We start from the raw sequence: 20,987 nt of genomic DNA, 5'->3' as shown, positions 1-20,987 counted from the left end.
TAATCTCTGCTTCAAAGTCTGAAAACTCTCTTCGCACTCCGACGTCCACACGAATGGCACTTCTTTCCTTGTCAACTTCGTCATTGGTAATGCAATCCGGGAAAATCCTTCGATATATCTCCGGTAATATCCGGCTAAACCCAAGAAGCTTCTGACTTCCGTCACCATTGTCGGTCTTTCCCATTCAATCACCTCTTCTACCTTAGAAGGATCTACGGCTATTCCTCCTTTGCTCACCACGTGACCTAAGAACTTCACTTCCTCCTTCCAAAACTCACACTTCGACAACTTAGCGTACAACTTTCGCTCTTTTAGGATTTGCAGCACAATCCTCAAGTGCTCATTATGCTCTTTCACCGTCTTAGAATAAACTAAGATGTCATCTATGAAAACCACCACGAATTTGTCCAAAAAGGGAAGAAACACTCTGTTTATGTAATCCATGAAAACATCAGGTGCATTCGTTAACCCAAAGGACATTACCGTAAACTCATAGTTTCCATAGCGCATCCTGAACGCAGTCTTAGGGATATCATCCTCTTCCACCCTTATTTGATGGTAACTGGATCTCAAATCAATCGTGGAAAACACTCTAGCTCCTTGCAATTGATCCATCAAGTCATCTATCCTTGGCAGTGGGTACTTATTCTTCACAGTCACTTTATTCAATTGTTTGTAATCCACACACAGTCGCATTCCTCCATCTTTCTTCTTCACCAATAAAACTGGCGCTTGATGACAAGTCATCTTATGCTAGTTCACTAGCATTTTTCACTAGCTTTCATTAGGTTTTCAAATTTTCTTGAGTAATAAGTAAGCAGATGGATTAAAAATTCATGCATTTCCTGAGTCAAGTAAACATGGTTGTTATTGTGCTTTTTCATAAGGTTTTGAGCTACTTTTAATGGATGTTATGAATGATTACAAACACCTTATGATTATAGCAAACTTTGAGGCATTTTGTTTGATTGATTTTAGGAGAAAATGAGGCAAGAAAGGAACAAGAAAGAAGAGAAAAAAGCTAGCAGAGGAAGTAATGTTGGTGGCCAAGTTAGTCTACCAACGCTACGTCAAACGTGGGAGGCAATTGCAAAAGTGGTGCCTACGTTGGAGGGAACGTTGGCAAGCCAACGTTACCCCCAACGTTATTCATGTAAAAATGCTTTCTGGAAAATGGGAAAATCGCAGCGACGCGCACGCACGCTATGCGCGCATGCGTGGATTGAAAAATATAACAATCCACGCGCACGCGTACATCACGTACACGCGTGGTTAGAGCAACGTTGGCACTCCAATGTTGAGACCAACGCTCATGCCAACGTGCGCGATCTGAGCTCCAAAAATCTCAATTTTGAAAAGGTATAACGACGCGCACGCACATGCAACGCGTACGCGTAAGCTGATATTTTGACTCCACGCGCACGCGTACACGACGCGCACGCGTGGATGAAGCAACATTGGAGGGAACGTTGCCACTCAACACTGAGCCCAACATCTTCGCAAGGCTTTAAAAACTGGAATTTGGGGATTTGCATCCACGTGCACGCGTACAGTATGCGCACGCGTGGATGAGTACTCTGACCCCAAGCACGCAGAAGTGCAGGTCACGCTTAAGCGCAGAGTGGTATTTTGCACTATCCACGCGTATGCGTGAGTGATGCGTATACGTGGATAGGTGAACGTTGGCACTCCAACGTCTAGTCAAACATTGATGACAGAACTAGAATCTATTTTTCACAAGAACGTTTGACTCAACGTTAGGCTAAAAACGTTAACTCCAACTTCAATTCCAGAAAGGCATAATTGGCACACTCTTCCCCTCAATTGCATTTAGCGCCAACCCAATCAACCCCAACAAGAATCAAGAGGCCCAATCCAAGAACCTGAAGGCTCAATTGAAGGTGTATAAATAGAGAAGAATTTGATTAAAAAGGGAGTTAGCTAGTCAATAGGAAATTGTAGTGGGAGTTAGTTAGCATAGGAGATTTTGTAATTTTTCCTTTTCGAGTTTTCCTTCTGCATTTTTTTCTGCAACTTTCTATTTTCTGGTTTTACTTTAGCAGTGAGGAACTAAACCCCAAATTCATTAGGGGGAGGAGCTCTATTGTAATTCCAATAAATCAATGAAATTCTTCTTCTTCTCAATTCATTTTTGTAGCTATTGGATGTCTTCTGTTTTGATTTAGAATTCTTCACTCCGGAAGGGGATTGAATTCAATTAAATTCTTGTATGAGCCTCAGAAGGAGAATCACTTGCATTAGATCTGAAGCTCTATCCTTCACAATTCTCATTACTAGCACTATTCGGGAGGAATTGAGGTTTTGAGAATTTGTGTAGATAATGGATAAGAGAATGTGCTCTAACTCTTCTCATGACAATTAGATCAAGGAATTGGCAAGATTGATTGTGATTAGAGAGATTGGATTACCAAGGAATTGGGATCCAATCAATTTCAATCCGCCATAGATCTACATAAATAATTGAGGAAGGAGTTGAGACCCAATTGATTCATGAAGGATTGCAGTATCTCCAATCCGTAATGAATCATTTTCTCTAATTTTCTTCATTTCAAACTTCTCTGATTCCAATTTTCAATTGAATTGTTTTGCTGTTTGAATCTCTGTATCCAATTTCCCTTACAATTCATGCAATTTAAGTTTCCTCGCAATTTCGATTCTGCAATTTTACTTTCTTGCACTCTAAGATTAAGTTATTTACATTTCTTGCAATTTAAGTTTCAACTCTTTTAAATTTCTAGCACTTTAAGATTCAGCACTTTAAGTTTCTTGCCATTTAAGTTTCAGTTAATTTATATTCTGCAGTTTAGATTCATTGCTATTTACATTCTGTCAATCAATTTCCAATGAAATCATCAATATTAGCTTAACTAAATTCATCACCATAATAAAGTTGCTTAATCCATCAATCTCTGTAGGATTAACCTCACTCCTGTGAGTTATTATTACTTGATGCGACCCGGTTCACTTGTCGGTTAGTTTGTGTGTAATCGATTTTTTCCTCATCAAGTTTTTGGCGCCATTACCGGGGATTGATTTAGATTGAAAATAATTAATTAGGTGATAATATAGATTAGGAATTTTTCTTTATTTTTGTTAAGTGTACTAACTGTTCAAAATTTTGTTTAAGCTAACCTTAACCTCACTCTAGTAGTAGAGTGCTTTGTATTTCTGGTTCTGGTTTTATTTGTGTTGTATGCCAGGAGGAAGAAGAGATGAATCCACCTCCTTCGATTATGAGCCAGAGAGGACATTTTTGAGATTAAGAAGAGAAGTAAGAGGGAAGGGTGTTATTGGAGAAGAAGAGTCAGAAGAGGAAGACCAAGAGATGGAGGGAAATCTCCCTAATCCACCAGAGGAAGTGGCCAACAATAATGGCCCACCTCAAAGGAGAGTTCTAGCCTCTTACACCTTCCCCAATCCAAGAAACTGTGGGAGCAGTATACTCACTCCTAATGTTCATGCAAACAACTTTGAGTTGAAGCCTCAACTTATTACTCTGGTGCAGAACAATTGTTCCTATGGAGGAGGTCCACTTGAAGATCCAAACTAACACCTATCCATCTTTCTGAGGATTTGTGAAACTGTCAAAACAAATGGTGTGCATCCAGACATCTACAAACTACTACTGTTCCCATTCTCTTTGAGGGATAAGGCTTCTCAATAGCTAGAGACATTCCCCAAAAAAAGTATCAACAATTGGGAAGATCTAGTGAGAAAATTTCTAGCCAAATTCTATCCACTTCAGAGGATTATTATATTGAAGACAAATGTGCAAACATTCACTCAAATGGATGGAGAATCACTATATGATTCCTAGGAAAGATACAAGGCCTTGATCAGGAAGTGCCCACCAGAGATGTTTAGTGAATGGGATAGACTTCAAAATTTCTATGAAGGATTAACACTGAAAGCTCAAGAGGCCCTTGATTATTCAGCAATAGGTTCAGTACAACTCATGAAGACAGCTGAGGAAGCCCAAAATCTCATAGACACCGTGACCAATAACCAATATTTCTATGGTCATCAAAGGCAACGCCAACCAGCTCAAAGGAAAGGTGTGTTGGAGCTGGAAGGTGTGAACACTATCTTGGCATAAAATAAAGTGATGCACCAACAAATCCAGCAGCAAATAGAGATGATGGCTAAGAGGATTGATGGTCTTCAAATAGAAGCAGTAGGCACTACAAATCAACCACCAGCTGGATGGGGGCAGAATGAAGAAATATATGAAGAGCAGCAACCAGAACAAGTGAACTATATGCGCAACCAAGGTGCTGGACAGAATGAATTTCATGGAGAAACGTACAACTCCTCTTGGAGGAACCATCCCAATCTAAGGTGGGGAGACAACCAGAACCAAAATTCATGGTAAAGAAACTCCAACCAAAATAACTCCCGCAACACAAACCACCACAATCATCAGCAAACTAACCAAAATCCATACAGAAAATCACAAAACAACTACCCCACTTCTAACTTCTATCTACCCCACAACCCATCAACTAACCAAAATAATTTTCACCAACCATCTTCATCCCATGCTCAGCCACAACCATCCCAAGAATCCCAAAGAATCTCCAATTTAGAGATGATAATGGAGAAGATGATGAAGCATCAAGAGTTAGCTAATAAGATCCATGAAGCCTCATTGAGAAACCTGGAAAGACAAATAGGCCAATTGTCCAAACAGCCAGAAAGACCAGCCAATACTTTTCCAAGTGATACTATTCTAAATCCCAAAGAAGAATGCAAGGCAATTCAACTCAATAGTGGCAGAACATTGGAGGATGACAAGGTTGGCACTAATAAGGAAGTGACAATTGAAGAGAAGAACCAAAAAGAGCTCAAGAAGAAGGATAAAGAGCCACAAGTCTCAAAAGAAGGAAAGCAAGTCAGGGAGAAGCATTCACACGAACAGAGGAAGGAAGTGAAGCCTTACACTCCCCCTCTGCCATACCCTCAAAGATTGCAAAGAGAGCTCAAGGATCAACAATTTTCCAAGTTTCTAGAGGTTTTCAAGAAGCTGGAAATTAACATTCCCCTTGTTGAAGCATTGGAGCAGATGCCTCTATATGCAAAGTTCCTCAAGGAACTCATTAATAAGAAGAGAAGCTAGAATGAGAAGGAAACAGTGGTCTTAACCCAAGAGTGTAGTGCAATAATTCAGAAAGGCCTTCCACCAAAACTCAAAGATCCAGGGAGTTTCATCATATCATGCACCATAGGCAATATGACCTTAGAAAAAGCTCTCTGTGACTTAGGCGCCAGCATCAATTTGATGCCTCTCTCACTAATAAAAAAGCTTGCAATAGAAGAAGTCAAACCTACCAGAATATCACTTCAAATGGCAGATAGATCACTCAAAATACCCATTGGGGTTGTAGAGAACCTACTGGTGAAGATTGGAGAATTCATATTCCCTGCCAATTTTGTCATTTTGGACATGGAAGAAGAATGACACAACTCAATCATCTTGGGTAGACCTTTTTTAGCAACAGCAAGAGCTATCATTGATGTGGAAAAAAGAGAGATGACCCTCAGAGTGCACAATGAGCAAATGATCATCAATGTCTTTAAGGCTATGCAATATTCCCCTGAGAAAGAAAAGCACATGAGGGTAGAAATGATAGAAGAAGTGGAAAAGGAGTTACTTGAAACCAATAACCAGGAGGAACAAGAAGAGAAAATAGAAGTAGAACAAGCTATCATAGAAGAAAGAGTAGCTGAAGTCTCCTTTGATGGCAAGACAGAGGAAATACCAAAGCAAGAACTGAAGCCTCTCCCTCCACATCTCAAGTATGCATTTCTTGGAGAAGAAGAAACCATGCCAATAATCATCAATTCTTCCTTAAACGTAGATGATGAGGCAAAGCTGATTGAAGTGTTGAAAGCTCACAAGACAGCTTTGGGATGGACAATTGATGATATCAAGGGCATAAGCCCTGCCATCTGTATGCACAAGATTTTGCTGGAGGAGGACTCAAGGCCTGTTGTGCAACCTCAAAGAAGACTCAACCCAACCATGAAGAAAGTAGTTCAAAAAGAGGTGATGAAGCTGTGGAATGCTAGAATCATATACCCAATCTCTGATAGTCCTTGGGTGAGTCCGGTCCAAGTTGTGCCAAAGAAGGGAGGAATGACTGTAATCTTGAATGAGAAAAATAAACTCATTCCTACAAGGACAGTGATAGGGTGGAGAATGTGCATTGACTATAGAAGACTGAATGATGCCACCAGGAAGGAACACTTCCCTCTCCCCTTTATTGATCAGATACTAGAAAGATTGGCTGGCCATGCATATTATTGCTTCTTGGACGGTTATTCTAGGTACAATCAAATAGTGGTGGATCCCAAGGATCAAGAGAAGACCTCCTTCACATGTCCATTCGGAGTCTTTGCCTACAGAAGGATGCCCTTTGGGCTGTGCAATGCCCCTGCGACTTTTCAAAGGTGTATGCTTTCTATATTTTCTGATATGGTAGAAAAATTTTTAGAAGTCTTCATGGATGTTTTTTCTGTCTTTGGCAATTCATTTGATACCTGCTTGCACCATTTAACTCTTGTCTTAAAAAGATGCCAAGAAACTAATCTGGTATTGAATTGGGAGAAATGCCATCTCATGGTTCCTGAAGGGATAGTTCTTGGGCATAAGGTTTCAAGCAAAGGTATAGAAGTTGATAAGGCTAAAATAGAGATCATAGAAAAGCTTCCTATACCCATTAATGTGAAAGCAGTAAGAAGCTTTCTTGGACATACTGGTTTTTACAGGAGATTCATCAAAGACTTTTCAAAAATAGCCAAACCACTGAGCAATTTGCTAGTGATTAACAATCCTTTCATCTTTGATGACAATTGCAAGCATGCCTTTGAAACGTTAAAAAAAAACCTCATTACAGTACCAATCATCACACCCCCAGATTGGAAATTGCCTTTTGAACTTATATGTGATGCAAGTGACTTTGCAGTTGGTGCTATATTGGGGCAAAAGAAAGACAAGCTGCATCATGTTATATACTATGCAAGTAAGGTATTGAATGAGGCACAAAAAAATTATACCACTACTAAGAAAAAGCTCTTGGCAATTGTATATGCATTTGATAAATTTAGACAATACCTGATTGGTTCTAAAGTTATAGTATATACTGATCATGCTGCTCTCAAGTATCTCATGTCTAAACAGGATTCAAAGCCGAGGCTTATTCGATAGGTGTTGCTGCTATAAGAATTTGACATTGAAGTGAGAGATAGGAAAGAAAATGAGAACCAAGTGGCAGACTATTTGTCAAGACTACCACAAGAAGCCAATCAGGATACACCACAACCAGTGAATGAAAAATTTCCAGATGAATATCTTCTCCAAATCCAACAGGCACCTTGGTTTGCTGACATTGCAAACTACAAGGTGGGAAGGAAGATCCCTCAAGACTTTACCAAGCAACAAGTGAAGAAGCTGTGTAATGAAGCCAAGAAATTCTTGTGGGACGAGCCATTCTTGTTCAAGAGGTGTCCAGATGGGATGATTAGAAGGTGTATTCCTGAAAATGAGATGAGAGACATATTGTGACACTGTCATGGTTCAGCTTTTGGCAGACATTTTGGGACAAAAAGAACAGCAGCTAAAGTGCTTCAAAGTGGATTTTATTGGCCAACTATATTCAAAGATGCCAGAGAGTTTGAATGTCAAAGAGCTGGATGGTTGACAAAGAGGAATGAAATGCCTCAAAACTTCATTTTGAAAGTGGAATTGTTTGATCTCTGGGGCATAGATTTCATGGGCCCCTTTCCTCCATCCTATTCCTTCAAATACATTCTAGTAGTAGTAGAATATGTCTCCAAATGGGAGGAAGCCATAGCAACAACTACCTGTGATGCACCAATTGTTCTTCAATTTCTTAAGAGACAAATCTTCACTAGATATGGAGTACCTAAAGGCCTTATCAGTGATGGTGGCAGCCACTTTTGCAACAGACAGATGGAAAAGTTGTTCCACAAATATGGAGTAATTCACAAAGTGGCCACACCATATCACCCTCAGACTAATGGCCAGGCTGAATTGGCAAACAGGGAGCTGAAGAAAATTCTAGAGAAGATAGTGGGGATCACAAAAAAAGACTGGGCAAGAAAATTGGATGATGCTCTGTGGACATATAGAACAGCATTCAAAACTCCAATTGGGAAGTCACCATTTCAACTAATCTATGGAAAATCTTGTCACCTTCCTGTGGAGCTTGAAAACAAAGCTTTCTGGGCCACTAAGCTCCTTAATCTTGATTCTCAAGCAGCAGGAGAGAGAAGACTGTTGCAACTCAATAAATTGGAAGAATTCAGATTGGAAGCTTATGAGAATGCTAAGATATACAAGGAGATAGCTAAGAAGTGGCATGACAATAAAATCTTGAAAAGGGAGTTCAAACCAGGACAACAAGTGCTCTTATATAACTCCAGGCTCAAGGTCTTTCCTGGCAAACTCAAGTCCAAATGGACTGGCCCCTACTTGGTGACAAAAGTTCTCTCTTATGGGAGTCTTGAACTTCTTAATAAAGCTATAAAGGACACATTCATAGCAAATGGTCATAGAGCCAAGCACTACCTGGGAGGACCCTGGAACAAAGAGGAAAGCATTCATGAACTGGGATGAACAAGAATGAAAGATGTCAAGCTAATGACGATAAACAAGCGCTTGTTGGGAGGTAACCCAACTGGAGGTAGTTTTCTTCTCATAACTATTTCAATAAAATTCAAGAGTTCCCCTGTATTACAAGGAATTAAGTTTGGTGTTACACACCAAAAGGAGGATAGAATGGATGAATGTTTGGTTTTAAGTTTGGTGTCCCACCAAGATTAGATGGAAAGACACTATAACCCTTTGAACATCAGGAGTCATAAATTCCAAAACAACTAGGGAAATTTCTTGACAGTTACTTGAATGTCTTTACTGGTTTACTTAATAAAAATTACAAGATTTCATGCTTATGATTAATCTTAGTATGGACAGTAGCAAGGGACTAAGTTTGGTGTTCCCACACCAAAGTAAGTTCAAAAACCTACAGCAGTCCATGCATGCTAACCGCCTTCCTAAGTGCTTGGGAAACAAGCAACTTCCAATGATTATGTAGGGAAGCATTCAACCTCTTGAAGGAATAATACATCATCACCAAAGGGGATAAAAAAGTTATAGATGATGGTGACAGAAGAAAAAAAAGGAGACTCGAGCAAAGGGAAGCAACCAGATGATTGAAAGGTGGTGTTGCTCCTTGTCTATCAATAAGAAAGATTATGCTTTCATTTTATGCAGTTTGAATTTTATTGTTTACTCTCTTTAATTTCCAAAATAAATATTCTAGTATAGGTGCTTGTTGTCATTTTCATCTGCTTAAATGTTTGTTTTGTACCCCCTTTTGCATAATAAAAGAAAAGGTTGAAACAGAAAGTAATTGTCCAATATAGTAGACATTAGAATAAGGATCAGTGGTGGTAATTGCTTGATTAGTTGCTAAGCTCAATAATAAAAACTGCAAGGTAGAATGCTTCTTTCAAGTGAAAACTTAGTTGCTGCTATGAATCCTTTATGAATAAATGTCCTTGAAAAAAAAAGTAAGAAAGAAAGAAAGAAAAGCCAAGAATTGGTAACAAACAAATGAAAGAAACAAAGAATAAAAGCTAGACACCAATAGCCTGGACCTTAAGACATATGCATGTGGTGTCTTTGTACTGGGATCTGCTTGGATGATTAGGTTCTAAGGAGTGTTTCAACACTTGGTAACTTGGGTTAAATAACCCGGGATTATCAACCAAAAGTCCATTATCAAGAGAAACCTAATTACAAAACATTTAGTAACCCAAAGAGGTGCTAAGCATCAATGTTCTTAAGAAGAATTGTGAGCCAAGTGTCTGTAGTGAAGAGGTGTTGATTGAAAATTAAGCTAAGTAGCTGAAGCAACACTTAACACTGAGCTACAATTGATAAATAAGCTTCTAAGGCATAGGAAAGAATAAAAATCTCACAAGGACTAATATAGAATAGAGTCTTGAAGCAGCAACTCTAGCTAACACTTACAGGGACATTTTACATTTGAAAGTTAATAATTGATCTGCATCCTGTCTGCATAAAACTCTATGAGCCAAATTCAATTACTCACTAATAAGGACATACATATGCTTATCTGTTTTCATGGATCTTTCTTATTTTAATGCTTGCTTGGAGACAAGCAAGTTTTAAGTTTGGTGTTGTGATGACAAGTCATCTTATGCTAGTTTCACTAGCATTTTTCACTAGTTTTCATTAGGTTTTCATACTTTCTTGAGCAACAAGTAAGCAATTGGATTGAAAATTCATGCATCTCCTGAGTCAAGTAAACATAGTTGTTATTGTGATTTTTCATAAGGTTTTGAGCTACTTTTAACGGATGTTATGAATGATTGCAAACACCTTATGATTATAACAAACTTTGAGGCATTTTGTTTGATTAATTTTAGGAGAAAACGAGGCAAGAAAGGAACAAGAAAGAAGAGGAAAAAGAAAGCAGAGGAAGTAACGTTGGTGGCCAAGTTGGTCCACCAACGCTACCTCAAACGTGCGAGGCAATTGCAAAACTAGTGCCTACGTTGGAGGGAACATTGGCAAGCCAACGTTACCCCCAACGTTGTTCATGTAAAAATGCTTTCTGAAAAATGGGAAAATCGCAGCGACACGCACGCACGTGTGGTTAGAGAAACGTTGGCACTCCAATGTTGAGACCAACGCTGGTGCCAACGTGCGCGATCTGAGCTCCAAAAATGTCAATTTTGAAAAGGTATAACGACGCACACGCACATACAACGCGTACGCGTAAGCTGATATTTTGACAATCCACGCGCACGCGTACATGACGCACACGCGTGGATGAAGCAACGTTGGAGGGAACGTTGCCACTCAAAGGCTGAGCCCAACGTCTTCGCAAGGCTTTAAAAACTGGAATTTAGGGATTTGCATCCACGCGCACGCATATAGTACGCGCACACGTGGATGAGTACTCTGACCCCAAGCACGCAGAAGCGCAGGTCACGCTTACGTGGAGAGTAGTATTTTGCACTATCCATGCGTATGCGTGAGTCACGCGTACGCATGGATAGGCGAACGTTGGCACTCCAAAATTGAGTCAAACGTTGATGACAGAACCAGAATCTAATTTTTCACAAGAACGTTTGACTCAACATTAGGCTTAAAACGTTGGCTCCAACTTCAATACCAGAAAGGCATAATTGGCACACTCTTCTCCTCAATTGCATTCGCTAACCCAATCAACCCCAACAAGGATCAAGAGGCTCAATCCAAGAACATGAAGGCTCAATTGAAGGTGTATAAATAGAGAAGAATTTGATTCAAAAAGGAATTAGCTAGTCAGTAGGAAAATGTAGTGGGAGTTAAATAGCAGAGGAGATTTTGTAATTTTTCCTTTTCGAGTTTTTCTTCTGCATTTTTTCTGCAACTTTCTATTTTCTAGTTTTACTTGAGCAATGAGGAACTAATCCCCAAATTCATTGGGGGGAGGAGCTCTATTGTAATTCCAATGAATCAATGAAATTCTTCTTCTTCTCAATTCATTTTTGTAGCTATTGGATATCTTCTGTTTTGATTTAGATTTCTTCACTCCGGAAGGGGGTTAAATTCAATTGAATGATTGTGTGAGCCTCGGAAGGGGAATCACTTGCATTAGATTTGAAGCTCTATCCTTCACAATTCTCATTACTAACATTATTCGGGAGAAATTGAGATTTTGAGAATTTGTGTGGCTAATGGATAAGAGAATGTGCTCTAACTCTTCTCATGACAATTAGATCAAGGAATTGGCAAGATTGATTGTGATTAGAGAGATTGGATTGCCAAGAAATTGGGATCCAATCAATTTTAATCCGCCATAGATCTACATAAATGATTGAGGAAGTAGTTGAGACCCAATTGATTCTTGGAGGATTGCAGTATCTCCAATCCCTGATGAATCATTTTCTCTAATTTTCTTCATTTCAAACTTCTCTGATTCCAATTTTCAATTGAATTGTTTTGCTGTTTGAATCTCTGCATCCAATTTCCCTTATAATTCATGCAATTTAAATTTTCTCACAATTTCAATTCTGCAATTTTATTTTCTTGCACTCTAAGATTCAGTTATTTACATTTCTTACAATTTTAGTTTCAGATCTTTTAAATTTCTAGCACTTTAAGATTCAGCACTTTAAGTTTCTTGCCATTTAAGTTCAGTTAATTTATATTCTGCAGTTTAAATTCATTACAATTTACATTCTGTCAATCAATTTCCAATCAAATCATCAATATTAGCTTAACTAAATTCATCACCATACTAAAGTTGCTTAATCCATCAATCCCTGTGGGATCGACCTCAATCCTGTGAGTTATTATTACTTGATGCGACCCGGTTCACTTGCTGGTTAGTTTGTGTGGAATCGATTTTTCCCTCATCAGCGCTCCCACAGTGATACACTCGGTCGAATGAACCTCTTGTTCAGAAGCTCTTCCAGCTGAGTCTTTAATTATGCCAGCTCTATCGGAGCCATTCTACACGGAACAATCGAAACTGGTCCGGCTCCCGGCACCAATTCAATCGCAAATTCAATTTTCCTTTGAGGTGGGAACTCAGGGATATCTTCCGGGAACACTTCTGGAAAATCTTTAACCACCGGTATCTGATCTACATTCTGGGCATCACCCAACGCATTAGCAGCCAACAGAATATAACCCTGACACTCCTCCCACTACAGTACACTATTACAGAGTTTAGGTAATATCCCGTAGCTACCACTGCTCCATTTCTCCTTCCGGCATAAACCGAATTGTCCGTTCAGAGCAATCAAACAAAACCTGATTCTTCGACAACCAATCAAACCCCAAAATCATTTCCAATCCAATCATTGGCAAACAGATCAAATCATGCACAAAGTCTCTACCCTCAAGTTTAAAACCTACTTGTCTACAACCTGACCTAGTCATAACTGTCTGATGCAAAGTATGTACATGCAGATCAAATAGTAACTCTGACACTTTCAAGCCGAATTCCTCAACTTTAGCAAATGAAATAAATGAATGTGAAGCTCCAGTTTCATATAATGCAACTAAGGACTTATCACCAATTAGACATATACCTCTCATCAACGGATCCGCCTTAGAAGCATCCTTGGCATTCACAGCAAAGACTCGACCCTGGTGCTGACCTTGACCCGTACTTTGGTTCTTCCCACGCGTACAATCGTTCTTAAAATGACCAGGCAAGCCACAATTGAAGCACCCACCTATACCAATCTTGCAAGAGTCATATGGATGAAAATGTCCACAACGATCACAAGCTAAATCCGAAGAACTCTTACTCTGATTTCCTCTCCCTTTTCCACACTGAATCTGATCATGGGTGTTCTTTCTGAAGCCTCGTTGACCTTGAGGCGCATATCCTCCTCTTTTGAAGCTTTGCCCTCTCGGATAAAAATACTTGCCACGCCCCTGACTAGAGCTCCCTCCATGAGTATCCTTGGATGCCGCCACGGTCTTGGCATACTCTTCCACCACTCTCGCCTTGTTCACCAAGTCGGAGAAGACACGGATCTCCATAGGAGCCACAGCAGTCATAATGCTATCGTTTAAACTCTTCTGGTACTTAATGCACTTCCAGCTCTCGTAAGTCTTTGGGGCACCTTGACATACCCTAGAAAATGTACAGAGCTCCTCAAACTTGTTGGTGTAATCTGCCACAGATAGGGAACCTTACTTCAGCTGCATTAGTTCTATCTCCTTTGCTTCCCTTGCAGACTTAGGAAAGTATTTCTTGTAGAAGGCCGTTTGGAACACTTCCCGCGGAATGTTGGTGTTCTGAAGTTATAGCAAGCGACACTGATAAACCACTATTTTATGGTTTATATTGTGTTTAATTGTGTGGTTTTGTCATGATCCTTGCCCACTTATTCATCAATTTAGCATGCATTTAGATTTCCTTCCTAAATTCAGTACATGTTTGAAAATTGCTTCCTAGAGACTTTAATTATTTACTTTTAATTTTCCTTTATTCCATTCGATGCCGTGATCTATGTGTCAAGTGTTTCAGGCCTTATAGGACATGAATGAGATGGAGATTGGAGAGGAAGCTAGCAAAAATGGAAGGAACACAAGAATTTGAGGAGATAACCAGCGAGAAGTGACGCGGTCGCATGGCTCACGCGACCGCGTGAAGGAGCGCAAATCGCAGCGACGCGGCCGCATGGCTTGCGCAGCCACGCGGATTGGAAAGCGCAAGCAACGCGGTAGCGTGGACGACGCGAAGGGGTGGAGAGGAAAAAGCGCAAGCGACGCGTCCGCATGGACGACGCGATCGCGTGACATGTGCGATCTGCATAATCTGCAGAATCCGCTGGGGGCGATTTTGGATCTTATTTTGGCCCAGTTTTTAGCCCGGAACAGCAGACTAGAGTCAGAGAATATGCAGAAACAACACATACATTCATTCAGCAGTTTTAGATCTAGTTTTCTCACTCTCTTAGGTTTTTCTCTCTAGTTTTTAGGATTTTAATTTTCAATTGATCTTAGCATTGGAACATTGAGAAAAGTTATTTCCTCATCAAGACTTCATCATTCTAGTTTGTTCTCTTAACTTGGTTTTATTCTTCCATGTTCTTTGTTATGTTCAATTTTGTCATTCAGATACTTTTATGATTAATTAATGCAAAGATTATTTCTCTTTAATTCAATTTCAATTCCAATAATCATGTCTTCTTTTAATTCCCTTATGTGTCATGGATTCTTTATTTACAATGCGTGAGTAGTTTCATTACTTGATAGGGAGTTGATTAAAAGGGACTTTTGAGTTGAAAGGATCGAAGGAGAAATTTATAGTTGGGTTAAATGTTGGATTGCTATCCTGTCACCAACGCCAATCCCTTTGAACTAAGTGGTTGTAACTCGTGAATAGATTTGGCAGTCCAACTTGTTTGACTTTCCCTTACCTAGTAAAGGATAACCGAACAGAGTAACCGTTAATTATAAATCAATCTTAAAAATCACTCCATCAATGATAGAGATTCTAACTGATCAATTCCCAGTCAAGGCTTTTATTTATATTACTTAAAATCCTCAATTTAAATTCCAATTTACTTAGCTCAACTTCTTGGAATATCTGATTAATAAAACAGCACACTTTTCTGCAACTCGTTGGGAGACGACCTGGGACTTAAAACCCCCAGTAATTTTAATTTAAACTCTCTGTGACATATTTCTAAATTGATAGGCAGATTTTCGGTGAGTTAAGAACTATACTCGCAACGTAACCATTTTAATAAATTTTTAATTCACCAGCTTCTGCTTTCCATCAATTTTTGGCGCCGTTGCCGGGGAGTTGCAATAGAGTGCTAATTTTATTAATTAGAATTTATTTATTTGCATTTTATTTAATTTTGCTACTATGAGCTGCATGTTTCTTCCGTCAAATGACGCGTTCACTTCCTGATCCGCGCTTGCTAATATTCGATCCTGAAATTGAAAGAACAATTTCACGAATAAGGCGAGAACAGCGTAGGTTAGCCCGCTCTGAAGGCGGATCTGAAAGTGAATTTGAGGAAGAAACCAGCCCCCGTTCTACTGATTCGATTGTTTTACGCGCAAAAAACATGGCAGCTAGAAGAGTTACCATTCAGGAGGAAGGAGCTCCTGATTTTACAATGCAACCGTTTCAAGCGCATCATCCAGCGGTAGCTACCGATTTTGAAATAAAGACCGCACTGCTGAATTTTATGCCCAAGTTTCATGGCCTACCTGCTCAAGAGCCTATCAAGCACTTGAGAGATTTCCAGGCAGCCTGTTCTACTGTCAGCTGTGATGGCACTGATGAAACTTCAATTCTGCTGAAAGCTTTTCCGTTCTCTCTTGAGGGAAAAGCAAGAGAGTGGTACTACACTCAACCTCTAGAAAATGTATCCAACTGGGATACACTCAGAAAGGAGTTTCTGGAGAAATTCTTTCCATCTGAAGTTACTGATAAACTAAGGAAGGATATCTCTACAATTGTTCAGGATGACAATGAGACTCTCTTTGAATACTGGGAGCGCTTCAATAATCTTCTGGAAGCATGCCCCCACCACATGATTGACAAGATCGTGCTACTCAGCTATATCACACAAGGTATGAGGCCCCAAGATAAGACCACATTGGAAAGTGCCAGCAATGGGTCTATGAAGAAGTACAAGACCACTGATGAAGCTTGGCAATTGATCAGTGATTTAGCTAAATCTACTCAGAACCACAGACAGAAGCAAGGTCGTTCAAAAGCCGTTGCAGAAGTATCTTCTGGCATAGAGACTGCTGCTCTAAATCGAAGCATCTGTGAGATGACCAACCTGCTGAAGCAAATGCAGTTGAATCAACAAGCTTAGCAAACTCAACCGCAGCAAAACCAACAACTAGTTCCACAAAGAATTTGCGGAATTTGTGCTGATTACAGCCACTACACTGATGAATGCCCGCAGCTCCAACAAGAAGACAACATGGTGGCATCCACTCACAACTTCTATGACCGCCCCAACCAAGGGTACAATCAAAGTGGAAATAATAACCATAGATGGCAGGACAATTCAAACCAGAATTGGAGGGACAACAATAATAGGGGAGGCAGAGATAATCAGAAAAATCAGAGGTGGAATAATAATAACAACAGGCAGCAAAATTAAACTTACCGAGTACCTCACCTAAGGCAAAACCAAGGACCACCGAACAATCAGCAGCAAACCTCTCAGTTTACTCATTCTTCTGTATCTTCTAATGAAGATTTATTACAAGCTTTTGAGAAAAGACAACTGGCCATGGAAAATACCATCGTGAACAATATTAACACCAGTCTGAATGGTTTCACCTCTACTCTACAAGCTTTATTGACACAACTTGGTTCAGCACAAAATTCCAGTAACCAACCTTCAAGCACCACTAGAATTCCCTCTCAACCATTACCCAATCCGAAGGGAGGCATTAATGCCATCATCCTGAGGTCCGGAACCACACTGCAGGAGAGGAATCAGGAGGAACCAAGCTCACCAGAATACGCCTCAGCTGAAGAGGTGGTGGAAATCGAAGATGTTAAAGAGGAAGAGGATATACAGGACATGGCTGAAGAAGAGATAGCTCAACCACAGGAAGAAGCACCAAAAGGCACAGGCACCACAGAAAACACTACTCCCATTCCATTTCCACAACTTGCAAGGAAGCCCAGGAAGCAGCTGGAACCTGATCCTAAAATGGTAGAAATATTCAAAAAGGTTGAGGTAACTGTTTCCCTTTTTTATGTTATTCAGCAGGTACCTAAATATGCAAAGTTTCTAAAAGACTTATGTATCCATAAAGACAAAATTAATAAATTAGAAACTATTCCTTTAGGTAGTTCTATATCTGCTTTAATGGGAGGATTACCTGAAAAATGTAGTGATCTAGGTCCTTGCATAGTTAGTTGTACTATTGGTGGTGTAGTAATTTATGATTGCATGTGTGATTTAGGAGCATGTGTCAGTATAATGCCTTTGTCTATATATGATGTTTTAAGGCTCCCTCCCTTAAAAAGGTCGGCAGCTCGTTTTGTGTTAGCAGATAAAAGCATTATTATAGTGGCTGGAGTTGCTGAAGATGTTTTGGTGAACATTAAAGGGCTCACATTTCCCACTAATTTTTATATCTTGGAGATTTACCATAATGATTTAGATAAGCCATCATCAATCCTACTTGGAAGACCATTCCTGAAGACATCAAAATTCAAATTGGATGCTTTTTCAGGAACATACTCCTTTGAAATAGATGGCCGCATAGTGATCTTCAATCTGAATGGAGTCATTGACAACCCCCCAGAAGATCGTTCTATCTTCCAGTGTGATGTCATAGACGAGAGTGTGGCTGAAGTTCAAAAAGAAGAGTTTGAAGAGAGGCACACTGGACAAGATCCAAGTGTGGGGACCCTCTTAACTGATAATGAGGACACTTCGCCATTTTCGTAAGCCCCAGATAATCCAGAGCCTACCCATGATCAAAAGTTAGAATTGAAACCTCTCCCTCCACATCTCAAATATGCTTACCTTGAGGATGAGCAGAAGCTTCCGGTTATTATTGCGAGAGAACTGACTTCTCAACAAGAAGAGCAATTACTTGATGTGCTGAGGAAGCATAAGAAAGCAATTGGGTGGAGTTTGGCAGACATAGTGGGAATCGACCCTCAAGTATGCGAGCACAGAATATTTTTAGAAGAGGGAGCAAGACCTGTCCGTCAATCCCAGAGAAGATTGAATCCCACCATCTTGGAAGTTGTCAAAAAGGAAGTGACCAGATTATTGGAAGCCGGTATCATATATCCCATTTCAGACAGTGAATGGGTAAGCCCAGTACAAGTGGTGCCCAAGAAGTCCGGAGTCACTACAGTGAAGAATGAGCATGGAGAGCTCATAGCAACTAGAGTTCGAAATGCTTGGAGAGTCTGCAATGATTACAGGCGTCTCAACCAAGCTACCCGTAAGGATCACTACCCAGTTCCATTCATTGATCAAATGCTGGATCGCCTGTCAGGTAAATCACATTATTGCTTTCTAGATGGTTACATAGGTTATTTCCAAATTCATATAGCTCCTGAGGATCAGGAAAAGACTACTTTTACATGTCCTTTCGGGACTTATGCTTATAAGAGAATGCCCTTTGGCTTGTGCAATGCACCAGCTACTTTCCAAAGGTGCATGATGAGCCTTTTCTCTGATCTTATTGAGGACTGTATGGAAGTTTTTATGGATGATTTTAGCATTTATGGTGATTCTTTTAACCTTTGCTTAGATGGATTATCTAGAGTATTAGATAGATGTGTTGATACAAACCTTGTATTGAATTTTGAAAAATGCCACTTTATGGTAAAGCAAGGGATTGTATTAGGACATGTGGTATCTAATAATGGCATTTCTGTAGACCCAGCAAAGGTGAATGTTATTTCTAGTTTACCTTACCCCTCTTCCGTGAGGGAAGTCCGTTCGTTCCTTGGCCATGCAGGTTTCTACAGGAGATTTATTAAGGACTTTAGTAAGGTGGCACTTCCCTTATCCAGATTATTGCAGAAGGACATTGAGTTCGAGTTCAGTGAAGATTGCAAACAAGCATTTGATAAGCTGAAGACTGCTCTAACTCAAGCCCCAATTGTGAGAGGACCCGACTGGAGCCAGCCGTTTGAAATCATGTGCGACGCTTCCAACCATGCAGTAGGAGCAGCGCTGGCTCAGCGTGAAGGTAAGGATCCTTTTGTTATTGCCTATGCGTCTAAGACTTTAGACACTGCCCAGTCCAATTATACTACTACTGAGAAAGAGCTACTTGCTATTGTTTTCGCTCTGGATAAATTCCGAGCTTATTTACTTGGTACTAGAGTAGTAGTGTATTCGGACCATGCAGCTCTAAAGTATTTATTAGCTAAAAAGGAATCCAAACCAAGACTTATACGTTGGATACTGTTGTTACAAGAATTTGATTTAGAAATAAAGGATAGGAGTGGTAATCAAAATTTAGTAGCGGACCACTTGAGTCGCCTTGAACATATTAAGGATGATTCTACTCCTATAGATGATAATTTTCCTTTTGACAACCTGCAAGCAGTATCTGAGGTAGTCCCTTGGTACGCACCTGTTGCTAATTATTTAGTTAGCCGCACATTTCCTCCAAATTTCTCTAAACATCAAAGAGACAAGCTGAAAAGCGAGTCTAAATATTATATATGGGATGACCCATATTTATGGAGATGTAGCGCTGACCAGATAATTAGACGATGTGTACCTCAATCAGAATTCCAGTCCATTTTAGAGGCCTGTCACTCATCTGAGAGTGGAGGACACTTTGGCCCTCAAAGAATAGCTAGAAAGATCTTGGACTGCGGATTCTGGTGGCCTACTCTTTTTAGAGATGCTGCTGAGTTTTGTAAATCTTGTCACCCATGCCAGAAATTTGGTAACATATCCAAGAGGGATGAGATGCCTCAACAATATATGCTTTTCTGTGAAATTTTTGATGTCTGGGGCATTGACTTCATGGGTCCATTTCCAAATTCTAGTGGATATTTTTATATTTTGTTAGCTGTAGATTATGTTTCCAAATGGGTGGAAGCAATTCCTACCCGCACTGATGATGCTAACACTGTTGTTTCCTTTGTGAGAAACCATATTATATGCCGCTTTGGATCACCACGAGCGATCGTGAGCAATCAAGGCACCCATTTTTGTAATAGGAGACTAACAGGATTGATGAAGAAGCATGGGATAATCCATAAAGTTGCAACAGCTTACCACCTCCAAACTAATGGGCAAGCCGAGGTGTCAAACAGAGAAATTAAGCATATCTTGCAGAAGATAGTGAAGCCTCATAGAAAAGACTGGAGCACCAGACTACAAGATGCATTGTGGGCATACAGAACAGCATACAAGACACCCATTGGGATGAGTCCCTTTCGCCTAGTTTATGGAAAAGCTTGCCATCTTCCAGTTGAAATCGAACACAGAGCCTTCTGGGCAGTTAAAGAGTGCAACATGGAAATTAAGAAAGCCGGAACTGAAAGAAAGTTGCAACTACAGGAACTGGAGAACCTTCGCCTAGAAGCTTATGAGAACTCCAGAATATACAAGGAAAAGATGAAAGCTGTGCATGATCAAAACATCAAGAAGAGAGAGTTCCAACCTGGAGATTTTGTTCTCCTTTACAAATATCGACTGAGGCTCATGCCCGGTAAGTTGAAATCAAAATGGGAAGGTCCATACAGAATAGAGAAGGCTGAACCGTACGGAGTTTATCACCTAAGCCATCCTTCAAGTTCTGAACTTATTAAGGTTAATGGACACCGCCTAAAGCTGTACCATGGTGAGAAGGTGCAGAAAAATAAAGAGCTTGAGATCTTCCACTTGGAAGATCCCCACATAGCAGCAGATTGAGCTAGTAGAGC

General features: G+C 40.0%; 1 protein-coding gene and 1 non-coding gene across 2 annotated transcripts; both read right to left on the bottom strand.

Annotated features, from left to right (window-relative positions):
- Positions 1-12,549: 12,549 nt before the first annotated feature.
- On the bottom strand, positions 12,550-13,636 carry LOC107636449 (uncharacterized). Its single transcript, XM_016339955.1, has 2 exons — positions 12,878-13,636; positions 12,550-12,771 (listed from the first exon to the last, which is right to left on the bottom strand). Exons 1-2 carry the CDS (start codon positions 13,634-13,636, stop codon positions 12,550-12,552), a joined length of 981 nt encoding a protein of 326 aa, XP_016195441.1.
- Positions 13,637-16,032: 2,396 nt separating this feature from the next.
- Positions 16,033-16,140, bottom strand: LOC148567390 (small nucleolar RNA R71). Its single transcript, XR_015881716.1, has one exon. It is a non-coding gene; the product is annotated as a small nucleolar RNA R71 (small nucleolar RNA).
- Between the last annotated feature and the right edge of the window lie 4,847 nt (positions 16,141-20,987).

Source organism: Arachis ipaensis, chromosome B4 (genome assembly GCF_059453495.1).
Source record: "Arachis ipaensis isolate K30076 ecotype BB chromosome B4, ASM5945349v1, whole genome shotgun sequence".
NCBI classification, from domain to species: Eukaryota; Viridiplantae; Streptophyta; class Magnoliopsida; order Fabales; family Fabaceae; genus Arachis; species Arachis ipaensis.
This window is presented reverse-complemented; position numbering and strand designations above follow the sequence as displayed.